The sequence below is a fragment of the Mobula hypostoma genome, chromosome 28 (genome assembly GCF_963921235.1).
Source record: "Mobula hypostoma chromosome 28, sMobHyp1.1, whole genome shotgun sequence".
Taxonomy (NCBI): domain Eukaryota; kingdom Metazoa; phylum Chordata; class Chondrichthyes; order Myliobatiformes; family Myliobatidae; genus Mobula; species Mobula hypostoma.
This window is the reverse complement of record NC_086124.1, coordinates 24,172,066-24,198,331: the sequence shown is the minus strand read 5'-3', so window position 1 is coordinate 24,198,331 and position 26,266 is coordinate 24,172,066. Positions and strand designations below refer to the sequence as shown.

The 26,266-nt window shown below is 43.0% G+C and overlaps 1 protein-coding gene across 4 annotated transcripts in view; it reads right to left on the bottom strand.

Moving 5' to 3' along the window:
* LOC134338942 (deleted in malignant brain tumors 1 protein-like) overlaps positions 1-26,266 on the bottom strand; it is a 164,160-nt gene that overhangs the window by 61,751 nt on the left and 76,143 nt on the right. For 2 of the 4 annotated variants that reach the window (XM_063035155.1, XM_063035154.1), the window contains exons 3-10: positions 25,520-25,834; positions 22,095-22,406; positions 18,330-18,641; positions 14,711-15,025; positions 11,289-11,600; positions 7,657-7,971; positions 4,235-4,546; positions 600-914 (exon numbers count right to left, since the gene is read on the bottom strand). In XM_063035155.1, coding sequence (XP_062891225.1) covers positions 600-914; positions 4,235-4,546; positions 7,657-7,971; positions 11,289-11,600; positions 14,711-15,025; positions 18,330-18,641; positions 22,095-22,406; positions 25,520-25,834 — 2,508 coding nt within the window. The remainder of the gene's footprint in view (positions 1-599; positions 915-4,234; positions 4,547-7,656; positions 7,972-11,288; positions 11,601-14,710; positions 15,026-18,329; positions 18,642-22,094; positions 22,407-25,519; positions 25,835-26,266) is intronic. The other 2 variants (XM_063035156.1, XM_063035157.1) reach the window with 2 other exon arrangements.

Genomic DNA, 26,266 nt, shown 5'->3' with positions numbered 1-26,266 from the left:
TGTGAATTCAGAAGGACTTAGACAGTTTTGCAGAATGGGCACAGAAGCGGCAAATTAAATACAATGCTGGACAATGCATGGTCTTGCACTTCATCAGTAGAAATAATTCTGCAAACTATTTTCTAAACAAGAGTGAAATCCAAACATCTGAGATGCAAAGGGACTTGGAAGTTCTTCTGCACAGCACCTTAAAGGTTTATATGCAGTTTATGAAATGAAGTTCCTATGTGAACCCCAGAAAGCTAACGAAATGCCGTTAACAAATAGTTACAATTCACTGCATACAGAGTTATTACCGGACATTCCTTATACTTTATGATCTGATGCATCTAAACCGAAACGAATCTGGAATCAGCACCTGTATGCACGACCCACTATAAGATAAAAGTTTGCCAAATGAAACACTCCATCACTTTAAGCAAAGCAGAACAAATGTTATTTAAATTGTCCCTGCCTCAACAACATCAAATATAAGTACAAAAATTCTCATCGTTTTACCCACGTCAACTAGAGTGGCTGGCCTAACTGCTAATATAGAGTCTTTGTTAATCCCAATAGACATAAAGCAGAAACAAAGAGGTTCTTTGTTCTATGCCTACCTTTTGAACAAATCACTCCTGCATCCTCTCCGTGACCGCAGTTATGACTCCCCCATCCTCGGAAGGAACATTCCCAAAGGGCGGATTCATTTCCATTGCACGCAACATCATCCATCCAGATATTCCCGCTGCCTTGCCCGAAGTGTGCCCCCGAGATTGCTGCTGCAGCAGAGGGACAACCCAACTCATTGCAGACAACCTTGGCGTCTTCAGTGCCCCATCCATCGTCACATACCGTTCCCCACTGTGCATTGTACCGCACCTCCACTCTCCCTGAACAACGATCGCTGCCGCCTACCAGCCTTACTGCGGGCACTGGAATGACATTGTAAGAGAAATTACTGTATTTTTTGGAGATTTGCTTCCGGTATATTCAGTTCCACGTTCCTATCCATTACACAGCATGTGAATGTTTGCACAAGAGGAGCCACCATTGTTGCAGCATTGACTGTTGGGAGAGGCCAGTGGTTAAAGTGGATTGTCAGGCATTGGCTCAAAGGAGTCTTCAGCACAGAAGAGGCACTGGCTCTGGGTAACATGAGGAGGGTACTTAGTGTAGTTTAGAAGGCATTTGCGTGCTATTCACGTTAGATGTTGAAGCCTTGGGAGCCCCACGGGCAACTACATGTATGTGAGGTCCGTCCAGCTGCAGATACTGCAAGATCGTGCTATAGATCGGGAGCAGCAGCTGCAAGACCTTCGGCTTCTACGGGAGAGTGAGGAGATCATCCATCAGAGCTGCAGGAGGCTGATAACTGAGTGACTGTCAGGGAAGGAATTAGACAGTGAATAGGCAGTTAGCTCACAGCAGCTCTCCGGTAAATTCCCTGAATACTAAGTGTATTATTTTGGATACTATTTTTTAAAATAACCTCTCAGCAGAATGCCACAGAGACCAGGTGGGTTGCACTGACCATGGATTGCAGAAGGGAAAGAGGGAGAGTCCTGAGCGGTTGAGATGGAAGGCTCAATAGTCAGAGGAATCGAAAAAAAAGTTTGTTGACGTGAACGGGACACACGGATGGTCTGTTGCTCCCTCCCAGGTGCTATGGACTCAGATCACGTCCATAGCATTGTGCAGTGGGACGGAAAGCAGCCTGAAATCTTGGTACAAAGAGGTTCCGCAATGAGGATTTAAAGAGCTGGACGGAATGCTGAGACGCAACACATTCAGGATTACTGCCTGTGTCACGTGCCAGGGATGGTAGAAACAGAATGATTTGGCAGATAAATGCGTGGCTGACAATTTGCAGCAGGGAGTGAAGTGCTTCATGTTCTTGGGTCATTCGGATCTCTTCTCGGGGAGGCATGACCTGTAAGAAGCGAAAGGTTGCAGCTGAAGCCGATGGGAACCAACCTTCTCGCTCACTGGCTTCTTACAGCGATTGGGGAGGGTTCAAACTAATTTTGCAAGGGGGTGGAAACCAAAGGGAATGGGGTCAGGACAGCGCGGATGGTAAAAGAGAAAAGACAGCACGCAGTCAGTCTGGTAGGAAAGGTGGGCAGATGATAAAACAAAAAAAAACTACCAGCAGAGCGAGTATCAGTGATGAGGGATGCAGAATCAAAAAGGGTTACAATACTGTTCTCAACGTCTATTGAGCACAACAACACAGCGCTTTTACAGATTGTCACATACGATCTTGTGGACATCACCACTTCGTTGCTGACAGATTGTTTGGTGGGTAGCTGAATTTCCATTGTACATTGTATCCAAAGGGTATGAACATAGGCTGGGGGCGTGGCATCGCTCTGCTGTTAGAGAATGGCATCAAATACTGAGAAAGATATGACATTGGATCGGAAGATGTTGAATCCTTGTCAGTTCAGTAAGGAAACTGCAATGGAAATGGACCCTGTGGCAGTAGATGCAGCTCCCGGAACAGTAACTGAAGTGTAGAGTGCAGAATAAAACAGAAACAGAAATGGTGTACCAAATGGGAAATGTTATGATAGTAAGGGGAAATTTTAATATGCAGGTAGATTGGGAAAATTAGGTTGGTAATAGAACTCAAAAGAGAGTGAATTCAGAAGGACTTATATAGTTTTGCAGAATGGGCACTGAAGCGGCAAATTAAATACAATGCTGGAGAATGCATGGTCTTGCATTTCATCAGTAGAAATAATTCTGCACACTATTTTCTAAGCAGAGTAAAATCAAAACATCTGAGATGCAAAGGGACTTGGGAGTTCTTGTGCAGAACAGCCTAAAGCAGGGATGGCCAACCTATGCAGCATGCACCAAAAGTGGTGCATTGCACCCAATGATAATAATAAAAAAGTAAGCCTACTCATGCAAAAAGTATTGACTAAAAACAGATCTGCAGGAAAAAAAGTTTATAACATGAATTCAAGTAGCTTAGATCTAGAAATGGGTTTTACTGAGAAGAAATCTAAAACTTAGTTATTACGTTTCGTGATTTTATTATTTTGTGCACATCTTTTGGCGAATGATATCTTCTTTCACATTGATCTGTTTTCAATTTTAAAAAATGTTCAATAAGTCAAACGAGAAAAGAAGGACTTTTGATCTGCAGTCTTTGCATAACTGTTCAATAAATCTTTCTTACTTGTTTGAACCTGAGACGCCAGGCGTCTGTACCAGCGGTGGGTTGCAGGTTTTTATCAGTCAGTTTACAATTGACACTCGTGTGCTACGGAGTCATGCTTTGTTCGTCCTTTGTGAACATTTGCAGTTTTGTACTTTTCGAAAAACTAAGCTTTGGTTTTCCATTCAGTGACCCATCACAGTGCAAAACAAAATCAGAATGTGATAGTAAGTGTGAATTCAAGGAACAGAAGGAAAATGAGTTTTTATTTATAGCGGGTCTGTCAGGAAAACCATCGTGCATTGTTTGCAAAAACACTTTCTCACATAATAGAAGACATGATCTCAATAGACACTATAAAACACAACATCAGACTGAAATAGATGGAAAACTGAAGCTAGTGCTTAGGTCTGATTTATGCAAAGACTATGTGATTAAGAAAAAGAAGGAAATCAAAAGAAGACGAAATATGTTTGTTAAACGTCTCATTAAGGCAAGTAATCTTTATCTTGTTTTATATTAAATCAATATATCATGTAAAAATGCTAAGGATGTGTATACGAACATATTTTTACAGGAATTGAAGGGAGGTACAAGAGTTGTATGGCGCATCTGAACTCGGGAGTGAAAAATTTGACGCATGGAATGTAGAACGTTGGCCGCCCCTGCCCTAAAGGTTTATATGTAGTTTATGAAATAGAGTTCCTACGGCCACCCAAGAAAACTAACGAAATGCCGTTAATAAATAGTTACAATTCACTGTTTTCAATACAGATAAATTACCAGTCAATCCTTATATTTTCTGATGTGATATGTCTTATCCAAAATGAAGCTGGAATCAGCACCCATATGCACAACCAACTAGGACATCAAAATTTGCCAAATGAAACACTCCAGCATTTGAAGTGATGCAGAAGGAATGTTAATTAAGTTGTGCCTGCCTCAACATCGTCAAGCATCAATACATACATTTTCATTGTTTTACCCACAGCAACCAGAGTGGCTGGCATAATTATAAAAGTAGAGTCTTTCTTAATCCCAATAGAGAGAAAGCAGAAACAAAGAGGTTCTTTCTTCTATGCTGACCTGTACAATTCACTCCTGCATCCTCTCCGTGACCGCAGTTATGACTCCCCCATCCTCCAAAGGAACATTCGTCAAGGGTGGATTCATTTCCATTGCACGCAACATCATCCATCCAGATATTCCCGCTGCCTTGCCCGAAGTGTGCCCCCTGTATTGCTACTGCGGCAGGGGGACAGCCCAACTGACTGCAGACAACCTTGGCGTCGTCAGTGTCCCATCCATCGTCGCATACCGTTCCCCATTGTGCACTGTGCCACACCTCCACTCTCCCGGAACAACGATCGCTGCCGCCTACCAGCCTGATATTGGGCTCTGGAATGACATTCAAAGAAGAAATTACTGTATTTTTCGGAGTTTCTCTTACAGGTATGTTCAATTCCAGGCTCCTGGCCATAACACAACACGTGAATACTTGTAGAAGTGGAGCCAGCATTGTTGGAACGCTGATTGTTGGGACGGGCCACTGGTGGAAGTGGATTGTCAAGCACTGGCTCAAAGGAGTCGTCGGCACGGAAGTGGCACTGGCTCTGGGTAACTTGTCTGTTTGAGTTTGTTATGTTTCTCTTTCTTCTTGCTGTGTCAATTATACTTACTATAGTTTAAAAGGCCTTTACGGGTTATTCACTCCTGATGTTGGAGTCCTGGGAGCCCCATGGGAGACGACATGTGCGTGAGGTGCATCCAGCTGCAGTTACTGCAAGACTGTGCTATGGATCGGGAGCAGCAGCTGCAAGAACTTCAGCATGTACGGGAGAGTGAGGAGATCATTCAGAGGATCTATGTCACTGCCTTTTACACCTGGGTTGAACTTTGTTCTTTGCATGCAGGGTTGGTAAATTATCTCAATGTCATGAGGACATCACTAAATTTGGTGGGGGGAGGGTGGGGAAAGATTAACACCCTGGGAAATGTTTCACTGCTAATATCATGGTCTTTCTGTAGAAGCAGTGCTTGGGTTATGGTTAGAGTTGCTGGCCGTCCAATGCGGGAGGTGTATTTACATGCTGTATGGCCGCCAAAGAGGTAATCTGAGTTTTGTTATCGGTAGAAGATGGAGAGAGTAGATGGCAGAAAGGAGAGTTCGTAGACACCACAAAGTAGTGGCCTTGGAGTGGGGCCAGAAGTCGATGACGGCCAGAGAAATCGATGGAGGACCAGCAGAAGGGAAACCGTGAACAACTTGCACACATTGGACTGTTTCATTAAAATGGCTCCTTTCTTTTTGTTGTTGTTTACTAACACTTTAGTCCAATGAAGAATCAAAGAGCTATATCATTTAATTGCATATGGTATACAGTCCATTATTCTGTGGTACTGATTTGTAACAGGAGAACAAACCACACAGCATCCACTCAAACAAGACATTTTGCACCTCAAAGTTCACACATTTGGCGGGGCCAGAGATTATCTTCCCTCGAATTACGTCGCTGACTGAACCTGAGGGTTACACTTCCCTCAAATCTTGCCTCGATCCTCTACCTGCAAAGAATGTAGTCCTAACCAATGTATTCCTTGCATCAGATCTGAAACTTGAACGAATTTCTATCCTTGTGTGGTGGAACGTATAATAACTGAATGCATTACTTTCTGGCAAGGAACACCAATATCCTTAAAGGGAAATTCCTACAAAAAGCAGTATATATGGCCAAGTCCATCAGGAATAAAACGGTTTTCTCCATTGAGCACATCAACACTGGGTGCTGTCGCAAGAAAGCAGCATCCTTCGCCAGGCAAACCATCACCCAGGTCATGCTCTCCTTTTGTTGCTGCCATCAGACAGATGGTATAAGACCCTCAAAACTTATACCATCAGGATCAGGACAGTAATTACCCCTCAAGCACAAGGCTCTTGAACCAAAGGGTACAACCAGTCAACTTCACTTACCCCTTCACTGAACTGTTGCCACAACCTGTGACAAGATCTCAAGGGCATCTCACTTCCTCACCACATCTTTTAGGTATTTATTACTTATTTACTATTACAGTCATATTTTTTATACTTTCTCAGTTCAAGCTGCTAAGGTACGGCCATAGACAAGCACATTCATTTCACAAACAGGAAAAAAAAATCTGCAGATGCGGGAACTCCAAATAGAGGAGGGTTGACTTGTACAAAAGGGAGGGGTTGCACTTGGGCAAATATTTTCTCGGGCTGGTTTGTTAGAACTCTTGGGGAGGGTCGGAACTAATTTAGCACGGGGATAGGAACTGCGTGAAGGGTCTCATGATACCAAAGGTGTTAAAACAACAAAAGTAGCGGGCAGTCAGACTGTTAGGAAGGGCAACTACATGATCGGACAAAATGCAGCAAGCAGAATAAGTATCATCAGTGCATTAGGATGCAAAATAAAAAAAAGGTTGGAAGTACTATATCAGCCTTGTATCTCATTCAAAAGAACATAAGAAATAAGCTAGATGATCTTACTGTACTTTTACAAATTGTCATGTATGATCTTGTGGACATCACCAATTCGTTGCTGAAAGATTGTTTGCTGGGTAGCTGAATTTCCATTGTACATTATATTAAAAGGGAACAAACATAGGCTGCATCGCTCTGCTGTCAGACAATGGTATGAACTACTGAGAAAGGTGTGACATAGGATTGGAAGATGTTGAATTCTTGTCGATTGCGTAACAAAACTGCAATGGAAAAAGGCCCTGATGGCAGTATACGCAGCTCCCCAAACAGTAACAGCAATGTAGGCTACAGAATACAACAGAAACAGAAATGGCCTACCAAAAGGGAAATGTTATGATACTACGGGGAAATTTTAACATGCAGGTAGATTGGGAAAATTAGGTTGGTAATAGAACTGAAAAGAGTGTCAATTCAGAAGGACTTAGACAGTTTTGCAGAATGGGCACAGAAGCGGCAAATTAAATACAATGCTGGACAATGCATGGTCTTGCACTTCATCAGTAGAAATAATTCTGCAAACTATTTTCTAAACAAGAGTGAAATCCAAACATCTGAGATGCAAAGGGACTTGGAAGTTCTTCTGCAGAGCACCTTAAAGGTTTATATGCAGTTTATGAAATGAAGTTCCTATGTGAACCCCAGAAAGCTAACGAAATGCCGTTAACAAATAGTTACAATTCACTGCATACAGAGTTATTACCGGACATTCCTTATACTTTATGATCTGATACATCTAACCCGAAACGAATCTGGAATCAGCACCTGTATGCACGACCAACTATAAGATAAAAGTTTGCCAAATGAAACACTCCAGCACTTTAAGCAATGCAGAACAAATGTTAATTAAATTGTCCCTGCCTCAACAACATCAAATATAAGTACAAAAATTCTCATCGTTTTACCCACGGCAATTAGAGTGGCTGGCCTAACTACTAATATAGAGTCTTTGTTAATCCCAATAGACAGAAAGCAGAAACAAAGAGGTTCTTTCTTCTATGCCTACCTTTTGAACAAATCACTCCTGCATCCTCTCCGTGACCGCAGTTATGACTCCCCCATCCTCGGAAGGAACATTCCCAAAGGGCGGATTCATTTCCATTGCACGCAACATCGTCCATCCAGATATTCCCGCTGCCTTGCCCGAAGTGTGCCCCCGGTATTGCTGCTGCAGCAGAGGGACAACCCAACTCATTGCAGACAACCTTGGCGTCTTCAGTGCCCCATCCATCGTCACATACCGTTCCCCACTGTGCATTGTACCGCACCTCCAATCTCCCTGAACAACGATCGCTGCCGCCTACCAGCCTTACTTCGGGCACTGGAATGACATTGAAAGAGAAATTACTGTATTTTTTGGAGATTTGCTTCCGGTATATTCAGTTCCGCGTTCCTATCCATTACACAGCATGTGAATGTTTGCACAAGAGGAGCCACCATTGTTGCAGCATTGACTGTTGGGACAGGCCAGTGGTTAAAGTGGATTGTCAGGCATTGGCTCAAAGGAGTCTTCAGCACAGAAGAGGCACTGGCACTGGGTAACATGAGGAGGGTACTTAGTGTAGTTTAGAAGGCATTTGCGTGCTATTCACGTTAGATGTTGAAGCCTTGAGAGCCCCACGGGCAACTACATGTATGTGAGGTGCGTCCAGCTGCAGATACTGCAAGATCGTGCTATGGATCGGGAGCAGCAGCTGCAAGATCTTCGGCTTCTACGGGAGAGTGAGGAGATCATCCATCAGAGCTGCAGGAGGCTGATAACTGAGTGACTGTCAGGGAAGGAATTAGACAGTGAATAGGCAGTTAGCTCACAGCAGCTCTCCGGTAAATTCCCTGAATACTAAGTGTATTATTTTGGATACTATTTTTTAAAATAACCTCTCAGCAGAATGCCACAGAGACCAGGTGGGTTGCACTGACCATGGATTGCAGAAGGGAAAGAGGGAGAGTCCTGAGCGGTTGAGATGGAAGGCTCAATAGTCAGAGGAATCGAAAAAAAAGTTTGTTGACGTGAACGGGACACACGGATGGTCTGTTGCTCCCTCCCAGGGGCTATGGACTCGGATCACGTCCATAGCATTGTGCAGTGGGACGGAAAGCAGCCTGAAATCTTGGTACAAAGAGGTTCCGCAATGAGGATTTAAAGAGCTGGACGGAATGCTGAGACGCAACACATTCAAGATTACTGCCTGTGTCACGTGCCAGGGATGGTAGAAACAGAATGATTTGGCAGATAAATGCGTGGCTGACAATTTGCACAGGGAGTGAAGTGCTTCAGGTTCTTGGATCATTCGGATCTCTTCTCGGGGAGGCATGACCTGTAAGAAGGGAAGGGTTGCAGCTGAAGCCGATGGGAACCAACCTTCTCGTTCACTGGCTTCTTAGAGCTATTGGGGAGGGTTGAAACTAATTTTGCAAGGGGGTGGAAACCAAAGGGAATGGGGTCAGGACAGCGCGGATGGTAAAAGAGAAAAGACAGCACGCAGTCAGTCTGGTAGGAAAGGTGGGCAGATGATAAAACAAAAAAAAACTACCAGCAGAGCGAGTATCAGTGATGAGGGATGCAGAATCAAAAAGGGTTACAATACTGTTCTCAACGTCTATTGAGCACAACAACACGGCGCTTTTACAGATTGTCACATACGATCTTGTGGACATCACCGCTTCGTTGCTGAAAGATTGTTTGGTGGGTAGCTGAATTTCCATTGTACATTGTATCCAAAGGGTATGAACATAGGCTGGGGACGTGGCATCGCTCTGCTGTTAGAGAATGGCATCAAATACTGAGAAAGATATGACATTGGATCGGAAGATGTTGAATCCTTGTCAGTTCAGTAAGGAAACTGCAATGGAAATGGACCCTGTGGCAGTAGATGCAGCTCCCAGAACAATAACTGAAATGTAGAGTGCAGAATAAAACAGAAACAGAAATGGTGTACCAAATGGGAAATGTTATGATAGTAAGGGGAAATTTTAATATGCAGGTAGATTGGGAAAATTAGGTTGGTAATAGAACTCAAAAGAGAGTGAATTCAGATGGACTTAGACAGTTTGGGAGTATGGGCATGGAAAAGGCAAATTAAATACCATGTTGGAAAATGCATGGTCTTGCACTTCATCAGTAGAAATAATTCTGCAGACTATTTTCTAAACAGAGTAAAATCAAAACATCTGAGATGCAAAGGGACTTGGGAGTTCTTGTGCAGAACAGCCTAAAGCAGGGATGGCCAACCTATGGCGCATGCACCAAAAGTGGTGCATTGCACCCAATGATAATAATAAAAAAGTAAGCCTACTCATGCAAAAAGTATTGACTAAAAACAGATCTGCAGGAAAAAAAGTTTATAACATGAATTCAAGTAGCTTAGATCTAGAAATGGGTTTTACTGAGAAGAAATCTAAAACTTAGTTATTATGTTTCGTGATTTTATTATTTTGTGCAGATCTTTTGGCGAATGATATCTTCTTTCACATTGATCTGTTTTCAATTTTAAAAAATGTTCAATAAGTCAAACTAGAAAAGAAGGACTTTTGATCTGCAGTCGTTCCATAACTGTTCAATAAATCTTTCTTACTTGTTTGAACCTGAGGCGCCAGGCGTCTGCACCAGCGGTGGGTTGCAGGGTTTCTCAGTCAGTTTACAATTGACACTCGTGTGCTACGGAGTCATGCTTTGTTCGTCCTTTGTGAACATTTGCAGTTTTGTACTTTTCGAAAAACTAAGCTTTGTTTTTCCATTCAGTGACCCATCACAGTGCAAAACAAAAGCAGAATGTGATAGTAAGCGTGAATTCAAGGAACAGAAGGAAAATGAGTTTTTATTTATAGCGGGTCCGTCAGGAAAACCATTGTGCATTGTTTGCAAAAATACTTTCTCACATAACAGAAGACATGATCTTAATAGACACTATAAAACACAACATCAGACTGAAATAGATGGAAAACTGAAGCTAGTGCTTAGGTCTGATTCACGGAAAGACTATGTGATTAAGAAAAAGGAAGAAATCAAAAGAAGACGAAATATGTTTGTTAAAAGTCTCATTAAGGCAAGTAATCTTTATCTTGTTTTATATTAAATCAATATATCATGTAAAAATGCTAAAGATGTGTATACGAACTTATTTTTACAAGAAATGAATGAGGGTACAAGAGTTGTATGGCGCATCTGACTCGGGCGTGAAAAATTTGACGCATGGAATGTAGAACGTTGACCGCCCCTGCCCTCAAGGTTTATATGTAGTTTATGAAATAGAGTTCCTACATCCACCCAAGAAAACTAATGAAATGCCGTTAATAAATAGTTACAATTCACTGTTTTCAAGACAGATAAATTACCAGTCAATCCTTATATTTTCTGATGTGATATGTCTTATCCAAAATGAAGCTGGAATCAGCACCCATATGCACGACCAACTAGGACATCAAAATTTGCCAAATGAAACACTCCAGCATTTGAAGTGATGCAGAAAAAATGTTAATTAAGTTGTGCCTGTCTCAACATCGTCAAGCATCAATACATACATTTTCATTGTTTTACCCACAGCAACCAGAGTGGCTGGCATAATTATAAAAGTAGAGTCTTTCTTAATCCCAATAGAGAGAAAGCAGAAACAAAGAGGTTCTTTCTTCTATGCTGACCTGTACAATTCACTCCTGCATCCTCTCCGTGACCGCAGTTATGAATCCCCCATCCTCCAAAGGAACATTCGTCAAGGGCGGATTCATTTCCATTGCACGCAACATCATCCATCCAGATATTCCCGCTGCCTTGCCCGAAGTGTGCCCCCTGTATTGCTGCTGCGGCAGGGGGACAGCCCAACTGACTGCAGACAACCTTGGCGTCGTCAGTGTCCCATCCATCGTCGCATACCGTTCCCCATTGTGCACTGTGCCACACCTCCACTCTCCCGGAACAACGATCGCTGCCGCCTACCAGCCTGATATTGGGCTCTGGAATGACATTCAAAGAAGAAATTACTGTATTTTTCGGAGTTTCTCTTACAGGTATGTTCAATTCCAGGCTCCTGGCCATAACACAACACGTGAATACTTGTAGAAGTGGAGCCAGCATTGTTGGAACGCTGATTGTTGGGACGGGCCACCGGTGGAAGTGGATTGTCAAGCACTGGCTCAAAGGAGTCGTCGGCACGGAAGTGGCACTGGCTCTGGGTAACTTGTCTGTTTGAGTTTGTTATGTTTCTCTTTCTTCTTGCTGTGTCAATTATACTTACTATAGTTTAAAAGGCCTTTACGGGTTATTCACTCCTGATGTTGGAGTCCTGGGAGCCCCATGGGAGACGACATGTGCGTGAGGTGCATCCAGCTGCAGTTACTGCAAGACTGTGCTATGGATCGGGAGCAGCAGCTGCAAGAACTTCAGCTTGTACGGGACAGTGAGGAGATCATTCAGAGGATCTATGTCACTGCCTTTTACACCTGGGCTGAACTTTGTTCTTTGCATACAGGCCTGGTAAATTATTTCAATGTCATGAGGACATCACTAAATTTGGTGGGAGGAGGGTGGGGAAAGAGTAACACCCTGGGAAATGTTTCACTGCTAATATCATGGTCTTTCTGTAGAAGCAGTGCTTGGGTTATGGTTAGAGTTGCTGGCCGTCCAATGCGGGAGGTGTATTTTCATGCTGTATGGCCGCCACCGAGGTAATCTGAGTTTTGTTATCGGTAGAAGATGGACAGAGTAGATGGCAGAAAGGAGAGTTCGTAGACACCACAAAGTAGTGGCCTTGGAGTGGGGCCAGAAGTCGATGACGGCCAGAGAAATCGATGGAGGACCAGCAGAAGGGAAACCGTGAACAACTTGCACACATTGGACTGTTTCATTAAAATGGCTCCTTTCTTTTTGTTGTTGTTTACTAACACTTTAGTCCAATGAAGAATCAAAGAGCTATATCATTTAATTGCATATGGTATACAGTCCATTCTTCTGTGGTACTGATTTGTAACAGGGAAACAAGCCACACAGCATCCACTCAAACAAGAGATTTTGTACCTCAAAGTTCACACATTTGGCGGGACCAGAGATTATCTTCCCTCGAATTACGTCACTGACTGAACCTGAGGGTTACACTTCCCTCAAATCTTGCCTCGATCCTCTACCTGCAAAGAATGTAGTCCCAACCAATGTATTCCTTGCATCAGATCTGAAACTTGAACGAATTTCTATCCTTGTGTGGTGGAACGTATAATAACTGAATGCATTACGTTCTGGCAAGGAACACCAATATCCTTAAAGGGAAATTCCTACAAAAAGCAGTATATATGGCCAAGTCCATCAGGAATAAAACGGTTTTCTCCACTGAGCACATCAACACTGGGTGCTGTCGCAAGAAAGCAGCATCCTTCGCCAGGCAAACCATCACCCAGGTCATGCTCTCTCTTTGTTGCTGCCATCAGGCAAATGGTATAAGACCCTCAAAACTTATACCATCAGGATCAGGACAGTAATTACCCCTCAAGCACAAGGCTCTTGAACCAAAGGGTACAACCAGTCAACTTCACTTACCCCTTCACTGAACTGTTGCCACAACCTGTGACAAGATTTCAAGGACCTCTCACTTCCTCACCACATCTTTTTGGTATTTATTACTTATTTACTATTACAGTCATATTTTTTATATTTTCTCAGTTCAAGCTGCTAAGGTACGGCCATAGACAAGCACATTCATTTCACAAACAGGAAAAAAAAATCTGCAGATGCGGGAAATCCAAATAGAGGAGGGATGACCTGTACAAAAGGGAGGGGTTGCACTTGGGCAAATATTCTCTCGGGCTGGTTTGTTAGAACTCTTGGGGAGGGTCGGAACTAATTTAGCATGGGGATAGGAACTGCGTGAAGGGTCTCAGGATACCAAAGGTGTTAAAACAACAAAAGTCGCGGGCAGTCAGACTGTTACGAGGGGCAACTACATGATCGGACAAAGTGCAGCCAGCAGAGAGGGTATCATCAGTGCATTAGCATGCAGAATAAAAATAAGGTTTGAAGTACTGTATCAGCCATGTATCTCATTCAAAAGAACGTAAGAAATAAGCTAGGTGATCTTACTATACTTTTACAAATTGTCATGTATGATCTTGTGGACATCACCAATTCGTTGCTGAAAGATTGTTTGCTGGGTAGCTGAATTTCCATTGTACATTATATCGAAAGGGGACAAACATAGGCTGCATCGCTCTGCTGTCAGACAATGGTATCAACTACTGAGAAAGGAGTGACATAGGATTGGAAGATGTTGAATTCTTGTCGATTGCGTAACAAAACTGCAATGGAAAAAGGCCCTCATGGCAGCATACGCAGCTCCCCAAACAGTAACTGGAATGTAGGCTACAGAATACAACAGAAACAGAAATGGCCTACCAAAAGGGAAATGTTATGATACTACGGGGAAATTTTAACATGCAGGTATATTGGGAAAATTAGGTTGGAAATAGAACTGAAAAGAGTGTGAATTCAGAAGGACTTAGACAGTTTTGCAGAATGGGCACAGAAGCGGCAAATTAAATACAATGCTGGACAATGCATGGTCTTGCACTTCATCAGTAGAAATAATTCTGCAAACTATTTTCTAAACAAGAGTGAAATCCAAACATCTGATATGCAAAGGGACTTGGAAGTTCTTCTGCAGAGCACCTTAAAGGTTTATATGCAGTTTATGAAATGAACTTCCTATGTGAACCCCAGAAAGCTAACGAAATGCTGTTAACAAATAGTTACAATTCACTGCATACAGAGTTATTACCGGACATTCCTTATACTTTATGATCTGATACATCGAACCCGAAACGAATCTGGAATCAGCACCTGTATTCACGACCAACTATAAGATAAAAGTTTGCCAAATGAAACACTCCAGCACTTTAAGCAATGCAGAACAAATGTTATTTAAATTGTCCCTGCCTCAACAACATCAAATATAAGTACAAAAATTCTCATCGTTTTACCCACGGCAATTAGAGTGGCTGGCCTAACTGCTAATATAGAGTCTTTGTTAATCCCAATAGACAGAAAGCAGAAACAAAGAGGTTCTTTGTTCTATGCCTACCTTTTGAACAAATCACTCCTGCATCCTCTCCGTGACCGCAGTTATGACTCTCCCATCCTCGGAAGGAACATTCCCAAAGGGCGGATTCATTTCCATTGCACGCAACATCGTCCATCCAGATATTCCCGCTGCCTTGCCCGAAGTGTGCCCCCGAGATTGCTGCTGCAGCAGAGGGACAACCCAACTCATTGCAGACAACCTTGGCGTCTTCAGTGCCCCATCCATCGTCACATACCGTTCCCCACTGTGCATTGTACCGCACCTCCACTCTCCCTGAACAACGATCGCTGCCGCCTACCAGCCTTACTTTGGGCACTGGAATGACATTGTAAGAGAAATTACTGTATTTTTTGGAGATTTGCTTCCGGTATATTCAGTTCCACGTTCCTATCCATTACACAGCATGTGAATGTTTGCACAAGAGGAGCCACCATTGTTGCAGCATTGACTGTTGGGAGAGGCCAGTGGTTAAAGTGGATTGTCAGGCATTGGCTCAAAGGAGTCTTCAGCACAGAAGAGGCACTGGCACTGGGTAACATGAGGAGGGTACTTAGTGTAGTTTAGAAGGCATTTGCGTGCTATTCACGTTAGATGTTGAAGCCTTGGGAGCCCCACGGGCAACTACATGTATGTGAGGTGCGTCCAGCTGCAGATACTGCAAGATCGTGCTATGGATCAGGAGCAGCAGCTGCAAGATCTTCGGCTTCTACGGGAGAGTGAGGAGATCATCCATCAGAGCTGCAGGAGGCTGATAACTGAGTGACTGTCAGGGAAGGAATTAGACAGTGAATAGGCAGTTAGCTCACAGCAGCTCTCCGGTAAATTCCCTGAATACTAAGTGTATTAATTTGGATACTACTTTTTAAAATAACCTCTCAGCAGAATGCCACGGAGACCAGGTGGGTTGCACTGACTATGGATTGCAGAAGGGAAAGAGGGAGAGTCCTGAGCGGTTGAGATGGAAGGCTCAATAGTCAGAGGAATCGAAAAAAAAGTTTGTTGACGTGAACGGGACACACGGGTGGTCTGTTGCTCCCTCCCAGGTGCTATGGACTCGGATCACGTCCATAGCATTGTGCAGTGGGACGGAAAGCAGCCTGAAATCTTGGTACAAAGAGGTTCCGCAATGAGGATTTAAAGAGCTGGACGGAATGCTGAGACGCAACACATTCAGGATTACTGCCTGTGTCACGTGCCAGGGATGGTAGAAACAGAATGATTTGGCAGATAAATGCGTGGCTGACAATTTGCAGCAGGGAGTGAAGTGCTTCAGGTTCTTGGATCATTCGGATCTCTTCTCGGGGAGGCATGACCTGTAAGAAGGGAAAGGTTGCAGCTGAAGCCGATGGGAACCAACCTTCTCGCTCACTGGCTTCTTAGAGCTATTGGGGAGGGTTCAAACTAATTTTGCAAGGGGGTGGAAACCAAAGGGAATGGGGTCAGGACAGCGCGGATGGTAAAAGAGAAAAGACAGCACGCAGTCAGTCTGGTAGGAAAGGTGGGCAGATGATAAAACAAAAAAAAACTACCAGCAGAGCGAGTATCAGTGATGAGGGATGCAGAATCAAAAAGGGTTACAATACTGTTCTCAACGTCTATTGAGCACAACAACACGGCGCTTTTACAGATTGTCACATACGATCTTGTGGACATCACCGCTTCGTTAATGAAAGATTGTTTGGTGGGTAGCTGAATTTCCATTGTACATTGTATCCAAAGGGTATGAACATAGGCTGGGGACGTGGGATCGCTCTGCTGTTAGAGAATGGCATCAAATACTGAGAAAGATATGACATTGGATCGGAAGATGTTGAATCCTTGTCAGTTCAGTAAGGAAACTGCAATGGAAATGGACCCTGTGGCAGTAGATGCAGCTCCCAGAACAATAACTGAAATGTAGAGTGCAGAATAAAACAGAAACAGAAATGGTGTACCAAATGGGAAATGTTATGATAGTAAGGGGAAATTTTAATATGCAGGTAGATTGGGAAAATTAGGTTGGTAATAGAACTCAAAAGAGAGTGAATTCATATGGACTTAGACAGTTTGGGAGTATGGGCATGGAAAAGGCAAATTAAATACCATGTTGGAAAATGCATGGTCTTGCACTTCATCAGTAGAAATAATTCTGCAGACTATTTTCTAAACAGAGTAAAATCGAAACATCTGAGATGCAAAGGGACTTGAGAGTTCTTGTGCAGAACAGCCTAAAGCAGGGATGGCCAACCTATGGCGCATGCACCAAAAGTGGTGCATTGCACCCAATGATAATAATAAAAAAGTAAGCCTACTCATGCAAAAAGTATTGACTAAAAACAGATCTGCAGGAAAAAAAGTTTATAACATGAATTCAAGTAGCTTAGATCTAGAAATGGGTTTTACTGAGAAGAAATCTAAAACTTAGTTATTATGTTTCGTGATTTTATTATTTTGTGCAGATCTTTTGGCGAATGATATCTTCTTTCACATTGATCTGTTTTCAATTTTTAAAAATGTTCAATAAGTCAAACTAGAAAAGAAGGACTTTTGATCTGCAGTCGTTCCATAACTGTTCAATAAATCTTTCTTACTTGTTTGAACCTGAGGCGCCAGGCGTCTGCACCAGCGGTGGGTTGCAGGTTTTTCTCAGTCAGTTTACAATTGACACTCGTGTGCTACGGAGTCATGCTTTGTTCGTCCTTTGTGAACATTTGCAGTTTTGTACTTTTCGAAAAACTAAGCTTTCTTTTTCCATTCAGTGACCCATCACAGTGCAAAACAAAAGCAGAATGTGATAGTAAGCGTGAATTCAAGGAACAGAAGGAAAATGAGTTTTTATTTATAGCGGGTCCGTCAGGAAAACCATTGTGCATTGTTTGTGAAAACGAAGACATGATCTTAATAGACACTATAAAACACAACATCAGACTGAAATAGTTGGAAAACTGAAGCTCGTGCTTAGGTCTGATTTACGGAAAGACGATGTGGTTAAGAAAAAGGAAGAAATCAAAAGAAGACGAAATATGTTTGCTAAAAGTCTCATTAAGGCAAGTAATCTTTATTTTGTTTTATATTAAATCAATATATCATGTAAAAATGCTAATGATGTGTATACGAACATATTTTTACAGGAATTGAATGGGGGTACAAGAGTTGTGTGGCGCATCTGAACTTGGGCGTGAAATATTTGACGCATGGAATGTAGAACGTTGGCCGCCCCTGCCCTTAAGGTTTATATGTAGTTTATGAAATAGAGTTCTTACGTCCACCCCAGAAAACTAATGAAATGCCGTTAATAAAAAGTTACAATTCACTGTTTTGAATACAGATAAATTACCAGTCAATCCTTATATTTTCTGATGTGATATGTCTTATCCAAAATGAAGCTGGAATCAGCACCCGTATGCACGACCAACTAGGACATCAAAATTTGCCAAATGAAACACTCCAGCATTTTAACTGACGCAGAAAAAATGTTAATTAAGTTGTGCCTGCCTCAACAACGTCAAGCATCAATACATACATTTTCATTGTTTTACCCACAGCAACAAGAGTGGCTGGCATAATTATAAAAGTAGAGTCTTTCTTAATCGCAAAAGAGAGAAAGCAGAAACAAAGAGGTTCTTTCTTCTATGCTGACCTCTACAATTCACTCCTGCATCCTCTCCGTGACCGCAGTTATGACTCCCCCATCCTCGGAAGGAACATTCCCAAAGGGCGGATTCATTTCCATTGCACGCAACATCATCCATCCAGATATTCCCGTTGCCTTGCCCGAAGTGTGCCCCCGATATTGCTGCTGCAGCAGAGGGACAACCCAACTCATTGCAGACAACCTTGGCGTCTTCAGTGCCCCATCCATCGTCACATACCGTTCCCCACTGTGCATTGTACCGCACCTCCACTCTCCCTGAACAACGATCGCTGCCGCCTACCAGCCTTATTTCGGGCTCTGGAATGACATTGAAAGAGAAATTACTGTATTTTTTGGAGATTCGCTTCAGATATATTCAGTTCCCAGTTCCTATCCATTACACAGCATGTGAATGTTTGCACAAGAGGAGCCACCATTGTTGCAGCATTGACTGTTGGGAGAGGCCAGTGGTTAAAGTGGATTGTCAGGCATTGGCTCAAAGGAGTCTTCAGCACAGAAGAGGCACTGGCTCTGGGTAACATGAGGAGGGTACTTAGTGCAGTTTAGAAGGCAATTGCGTGCTATTCACGTTAGATGTTGAAGTCTTGGGAGCCCCACAGGCAACTACATGTATGTGAGGTGCGTCCAGCTGCAGATACTGCAAGATCGTGCTATGGATCGGGAGCAGCAGCTGCAAGACCTTCGGCTTCCACGGGAGAGTGAGGAGATCATCCATCAGAGCTGCAAGAGTCAGATAACTGAGTGACTTTTAGGGAAGGAATTAGACAGTGAATAGGCAGTTAGCTCACAGCAGCTCTTGGGTAAATTCCCTGAATACTAAGTGTATTATTTTGGATCCTATTTTTAAAAATAACCTCTCAGCAGAATGCCACGGAGACCAGGTGGGTTGCACTGACCATGGATTGCAGAAAGGAAAGAGGGAGAGTCATGAGCGGTTGAGATGGAAGGCTCAATAGTCAGAGGAATCGAAAAAAAAGTTTGTTGACGTGAACGGGACACACGGATGGTCTGTTGCTCCCTCCCAGGTGCTATGGACTCGGATCACGTCCATAGCATTGTGCAGTGGGAGGGAAAGCAGCCTGAAATCTTGGTACAAAGAGGGTTCCGCAATGAGGATTTAAAGAGCTGGACCGAATGCTGAGACGCAACACATTCAGGATTACTGCCTATGTCACGTGCCAGGGACGGAAGAAACAGAATGATGTGGCAGATAAATGCGTGGCTGACAATTTGCAGCAGGGAGTGAAGTGCTTCAGGTTCTTGGATCATTTGGATCTCTTCTCGGGGAGGCATGACCTGTAAGAAGGGAAGGGTTGCAGCTGAAGCCGATGGGAACCAACCTGCTTGCTCACTGGCTTCTTAGAGCTACTGGGGAGGGTTCAAACTAATTTTGCAAGGGGGTGGAAACCGAAGGGAATGGGGTCAGGTCAGCGCGGATGGTAAAAGAGAAAAGACAGCATGCAGTCAGTCTGGTAGGAAAGGTGGGCAGATGATAAAACAAAAAAAAACTACCAGCAAAGCGAGTATCAGTGATGAGGGATGCAGAATCAAAAAGGGTTACAATACTGTTCTCAACATCTATTGAGCACAACAACACGGCGCTTTTACAGATTGTCACATACGATCTTGTGGACATCACCACTTCGTTGCTGAAAGATTGTTTGGTGGGTAGCTGAATTTCCATTCTACATTGTATCGAAAGGGTATGAAGATAGGCTGGGTGCATGGCATCGCTCTGTTGTTAGAGAATGGCATCAAATACTGAGAAAGATTTGACACTGGATGGGAAGATGTTGAATCCTTGTCAGTTCAGTAAGGAAACTGCAATGGAAATGGACCTTGTGGCAGTAGATGCAGCTCCCGGAACAGTAAATGAAATGTAGAGTGCAGAATAAAACAGAAATAGAAATGGTGTATCAAATGGGAAATGTTATGACAGTAAGGGGAAATTTTAATATGCAGGTAGATTGCGAAAATTAGGTTGGTAATAGAACTCAAAAGACAGTGAATTCAGAAGGATTTAAGTAACACACATCAAAGTTGCTGGTGAACGCAGCAGGCCAGGCAGCATCTCCAGGAAGAGGTACAGTCGACGTTTCAGGCCGAGACCCTTCGTCAGGACCAACTGAAGGAAGAGTTAAAAAGAGAAGGATTTAGACAGTTTGGGAGTAGGGGCATGGAAACGGCAAATTAAATACAATGTTGGAAAATGCATGGTCTTGCAATTCATCAGTAGAAATAATTCTGCAGACTATTTTCTGAACAGAGGAAAATCAAAACATCTGAGATGCAAAGGGACTTGGGAGTTCTTGTGCAGAACAGCCTAAAGCAGGGATGGCCAACCTATGCCGCATGCACCTAACGTGGTGCATTGCACCCAATGATAATATTAAAAAAGTAAGCCTACTCATGCAAAAAGTATTGACTGAAAACAGCTCTGTAGAAAAAAAAATCTATAACATGAATTCAAGTAGCTTAGATCTACAAATGGGTTTTACTGAGAAGAAATCTAAAACTTAGTTCTTACGTTTCGTGATTTTATTATTTTGTGCACATCTTTTGGCGAATGATATCTTCTTTCACATTGATCTGTTTTCAATTTTTAAAAAAGTTCAATAAGTCAAACTAGAAAAGAAGGACTTCTGTTCTGCAGTCGTTCTATAACTGTTCAATAAATGTTTCTTACTTGTTTGAACCTGAGACGCCAGGCACCTACACCAGTGGTGGGTCGCCGGTTTTTATCAGTCACTTTACAATTGACACTCGTGTGCTACGGAGTTATGCTTTGTTCGTCCTTTGTGAACATTTGCAGTTTTGTACTTTTCGAAAGACTAAGCTTTGTTTTCACATTCAGTGACCCATCACAGAGCAAAAGAAAAGCAGAAAGTGATGGTAAGTGTGAATTCAATGAACAGAGCGAAAATGAGTTTTTATTTATACTGGGTCCATCAGGAAAACCATTGTGCCTTGTTTGTGAAAACACTTTCTCACATAATAGAAGACATGATCTTAATAGACAGTATAAAACACAACATCAGACTGAAATAGATGGAAAACTGAAGCTAGTGCTTAGGTCTGATTTACGGAAAGACTATGTGATTAAGAAAAAGGAAGAAATCTAAAGAAGACGAAATATGTTTGCTAAAAGTCTCATTAAGGCAAGTAATCTTTATCTTGTTTTATATTAAATCAATATATCATGTAAAAATGCTAAAGATGTGTATAGGAACATATTTTTAAGGAATTGAATGGGGGTACAAGAGTTGTATGGCGCATCTGAACTCGGGCGTGAAAAATTTGACGCATGGAATGTAGAACGTTGGCCGCCCCTGCCCTAAAGGTTTATATGTAGTTTATGAAATAGAGTTCTTACGTCCACCCCAGAAAACTAACGAAATGCCGTTAATAAATAGTTACAATTCACTGTTTTGAATACAGATAAATTACGAGTCAATCCTTATATTCTCTGATGTGATATGTCTTATCCTATATGAAGCTGGAATCAGCACCCGTATGCACGACCAACTAGGACATCAAAATTTGCCAAATTCAACACTCCAGCATTTTAACTGACGCAGAAAAAATGTTAGTTAAGTTGCGCCTGCCTCAACAACGTCAAGCATCAATACATACATTTTCATTGTTTTACCCACAGCAACTAGAGTGGCTGGCATAATTATAAAAGTAGAGTCTTTCTTAATCGCAATAGAGAGAAAGCAGAAACAAAGAGGTTCTTTCTTCTATGCTGACCTGTACAATTCACTCCTGCATCCTCTCCGTGATTGCAGTTATGACTCCCCCATCCTCCAAAGGAACATTCTTCAAGGGCGGATTCATTTCCATTGCACGCAACATCATCCATCCAGATATTCCCGCTGCCTTGCCCGAAGTGTGCCCCCTGTATTGCTGCTGCGGCAGGGGGACAGCCCAACTGACTGCAGATAACCTTGGCGTCATCAGTGTCCCATCCATCGTCGCATACCGTTCCCCATTGTGCACTGTGCCACACCTCCACTCTCCCGGAACAACGATCGCTGCCGCCTACCAGCCTGATATTGGGCTCTGGAATGACATTCAAAGAAGAAATTACTGTATTTTTCAGAGTTTCGCTTACAGGTATGTTCAATTCCATGTTCCTGGCCATAACACAACGTGTGAATGCTTGCACAAGCGGAGCCAGCATTGTTGGAGCGCTGATTTTTGGGACGGGCTACAGGAGGAAGTAGATTGTCAAGCACTGGCTCAAAGGAGTCGTCGGCACGGAAGTGGCACTGGCTCTGGGTAACTTGTCTGTTTGAGTTCGTTATGTTTCTCTTTCCTCTTGTTGTGTCAGGCATACTTAGTGTAGTTTAAAAGGCTTCTACGGGTTATTCACTCCTAATGTTGGAGTCCTGGGAGCCCCATGGGAGACTACATGTGCGTGAGGTGCATCCAGCTGCAGATACTGCAAGACTGTGCTATGGATCGGGAGCAGCAGCTGCAAGAACTTCAGCATGTACGGGAGAGTGAGGAGATCATTCAGAGGATCTATGTCACTGCCTTTTACACCTGGGTTGAACTTTGTTCTTTGCATGCAGGGTTGGTAAATTATCTCAATGTCATGAGGACATCACTAAATTTGGTGGGGGGAGGGTGGGGAAAGAGTAACACCCTGGGAAAAGTTTCACTGCTAATGTCATGGTCTTTCTGTAGAAGCAGTGCTTGGGTTATGGTTAGAGTTGCTGGCCGTCCAATGCGGGAGGTGTACTTTCATGCTCTGTGCCTGCGACCGAGGTAATCTGGGTTTTGTTGTCGGCAAAAGATGGAGAGAGAAGATGCCAGAAATTAGAGTTCGTAGACATCAGAAAGTAGTGGCCTTGGAGTGGGGACAGTAGTTGATGATGGACAGAGAAATCGATGGAGGACCAGCAGAAGGGAATCCGTGAACTCCAACTTGCACACATTGGACTGTTTCATTAAAATGGCTCCTTTCTTTTTGTTTTTCTTTACTAACACTTTAGTCCAATGAAGAATCAAAGAGCTAAACCATTTAATTGCATATGGTATACAGTCCATTCTTCTGTGGTACTGATTTGTAACAGGGGAACAAACCACACAGCATCCACTCAAACAAGAGGTTTTGCACCTCAAAGTTCACACATTAGGCGGGGCCAGAGATTATCTTACCTCGAGTTACGTCGCTGACTGAACCTGAGGGTTACACTTCCCTCAAATCTTGCCTCAATCTTCTACCTGCAAAGAATGTAGTCCCAACCGATGTATTCCTTGCATCAGATCTGAAACTTGAACGAATTTCTATCCTTTTGTGGTGGAACGTATAATAACTGAATGCATTACGTTCAGGTAAGGAGCACCAATATCCTTAAAGGGAAATTCCTACGAAAAGCAGTATATATGGCCAAGTCCATCAGGAATAAAACTGTTTTCTCCATTGAGCACATCAACACTGTGTGATGTCGCAAGAAAGCAGCATCCTTCGCCAGGCGAACCATCACCCAGGTCATGCTCTCTTTTTGCTGCTGCCATCAGGCAGAAGGTATAAGACCCTCAAAACTTATACCATCAGGATCAGGACAGTAATTACCCCTCAAGCACAAGGCTCTTGAACCAAAGGGTACAACCAGTCAACTTCACTTACCCGTTCACTGAACTGTTGCCACAACCTTTGACAAGATTTCAAGGACCTCTCACTTCCTCACCACATCTTTTTGGTATTTATTACTTATTTACTATTACGGTCGTATTTTTTATATTTTCTCAGTTCAAGCTGCTAAGGTACGGCCATAGACAAGCACATTCATTTCACAAACAGGAAAAAAAAATCTGCAGATGCGGGAAATCCAAATAGAGGAGGGATGACCTGTACAAAAGGGAGGGGTTGCACTTGGGCAAATATTCTCTCGGGCTGGTTTGTTAGAACTCTTGGGGAGGGTCAGAAGTAATTTAGCATGGGGATAGGAACTGCGTGAAGGGTCTCAGGATACGAAAGGTATTAAAACAACAAAAGTAGCGGGCAGTCAGACTGTTAGGAAGGGCAACCACATGATCGGACAAAATTCAGCCAGCAGAGTGAGTATCATCTGTGCATTAGGATGCAGAATAAAAAAAAGTTTGGAAGCACTATAGCAGCCTTGTATCTCATTGAAAAGAACATAAGAAATAAGCTGGATGATCTTACTGTACTTTTACAAATTGTCATGTATGATCTTGTGGACATCACCAATTTGTTGCTGAAAGATTGTTTGCTGGGTAGCTGAATTTCCATTGTACATTTTATTGAAAGGGGACAAACATAGGCTGCATCGCTCTGCTGTCAGACAATGGTCTCAACTACTGAGAAAAGTGTGACATAGGATTGTACGAAGTTGAATTCTTGTCGATTGCGTAACAAAACTGCAATAGAAAATGACCCTGATGGCAGTTTCTGCAGCTCTCCAAACAGTAACTGGAATGTAGGCTACAGAATACAACAGAAACAGAAATGGCCTACCAAAAGGGAAATGTTATGATACTACGGGGAAATTTTAACATGCAGGTAGATTGGGAAAATTAGGTTGGAAATAGAACTGAAAAGAGTGTGAATTCAGAAGGACTTATATAGTTTTGCAGAATGGGCACTGAAGCGGCAAATTAAATACAATGCTGGAGAATGCATGGTCTTGCACTTCATCGGTGGAAATACTTCTGCAAACTATTTTCTCAACAAGAGTGAAATCCAAACATCTGAGATGCAAAGGGACTTGGAAGTTCTTCTGCAGAGCACCTTAAAGATTTATATGCAGTTTATGAAATGGAGTTCCTATGTGAACCCCAGAAAGCTAACGAAATGCCGTTAACAAATAGTTACAATTCACTGCATACAGAGTTATTACCGGACATTCCTTATACTTTATGATCTGATACATCTAACCCGAAACGAATCTGGAATCAGCACCAGTCTGCACGACCAACTATAAGATAACAGTTTGCCAAATGAAACACTCCAGCACTTTAAGCAATGCAGAACAAATGTTAATTAAATTGTGCCTGCCTCAACAACATCAAATATAAGCACAAAAATTCTCATCGTTTTACCCACGGCAACCAGAGTGGCTGGCCTAACTACTAATATAGAGTCTTTGTTAATCCCAATAGACAGGAATCAGAAACAAAGATGTTCTTTGTTCTATGCCTACCTTTTGAACAAATCACTCCTGCATCCTCTCCGTGACCGCAGTTATGACTCCCCCATCCTCGGAAGGAACATTCCCAAAGGGCAGATTCATTTCCATTGCATGCAACATCGTCCATCCAGATATTTCCGCTGCCTTGCCCGAACCGTGCCCCCGAGACTGCTGCTGCAGCAGAGGGACAACCCAACTCATTGCAGACAACCTTGGCGTCTTCAGTGCCCCATCCATCGTCACATACCGTTCCCCACTGTGCATTGTACCGCACCTCCACTCTCCCTGAACAACGATCGCTGCCGCCTACCAGCCTTACTTCAGGCACTGGAATGACATTGAAAGAGAAATTACTGTATTTTTTGGAGATTCGCTTCAGATATATTCAGTTCCACGTTCCTATCCATTACACAGCATGTGAATGTTTGCACAAGAGGAGCCACCATTGTTGCAGCATTGACTGTTGGGAGAGGCCAGTGGTTAAAGTGGATTGTCAGGCATTGGCTCAAAGGAGTCTTCAGCACAGAAGAGGCACTGGCACTGGGTAACATGAGGAGGGTACTTAGTGTAGTTTAGAAGGCAATTGCGTGCTATTCACGTTAGATGTTGTCTTGGGAGCCTCACAGGCAACTACATGTATGTGAGGTGCGTCCAGCTGCAGATACTGCAAGACCGTGCGATGGATCGGTAGCAGCGGTTGCAAGACCTTCGGCTTCCACGGAAGAGTGAGGAGATCATCCATCAGAGCTGCAGGAGTCT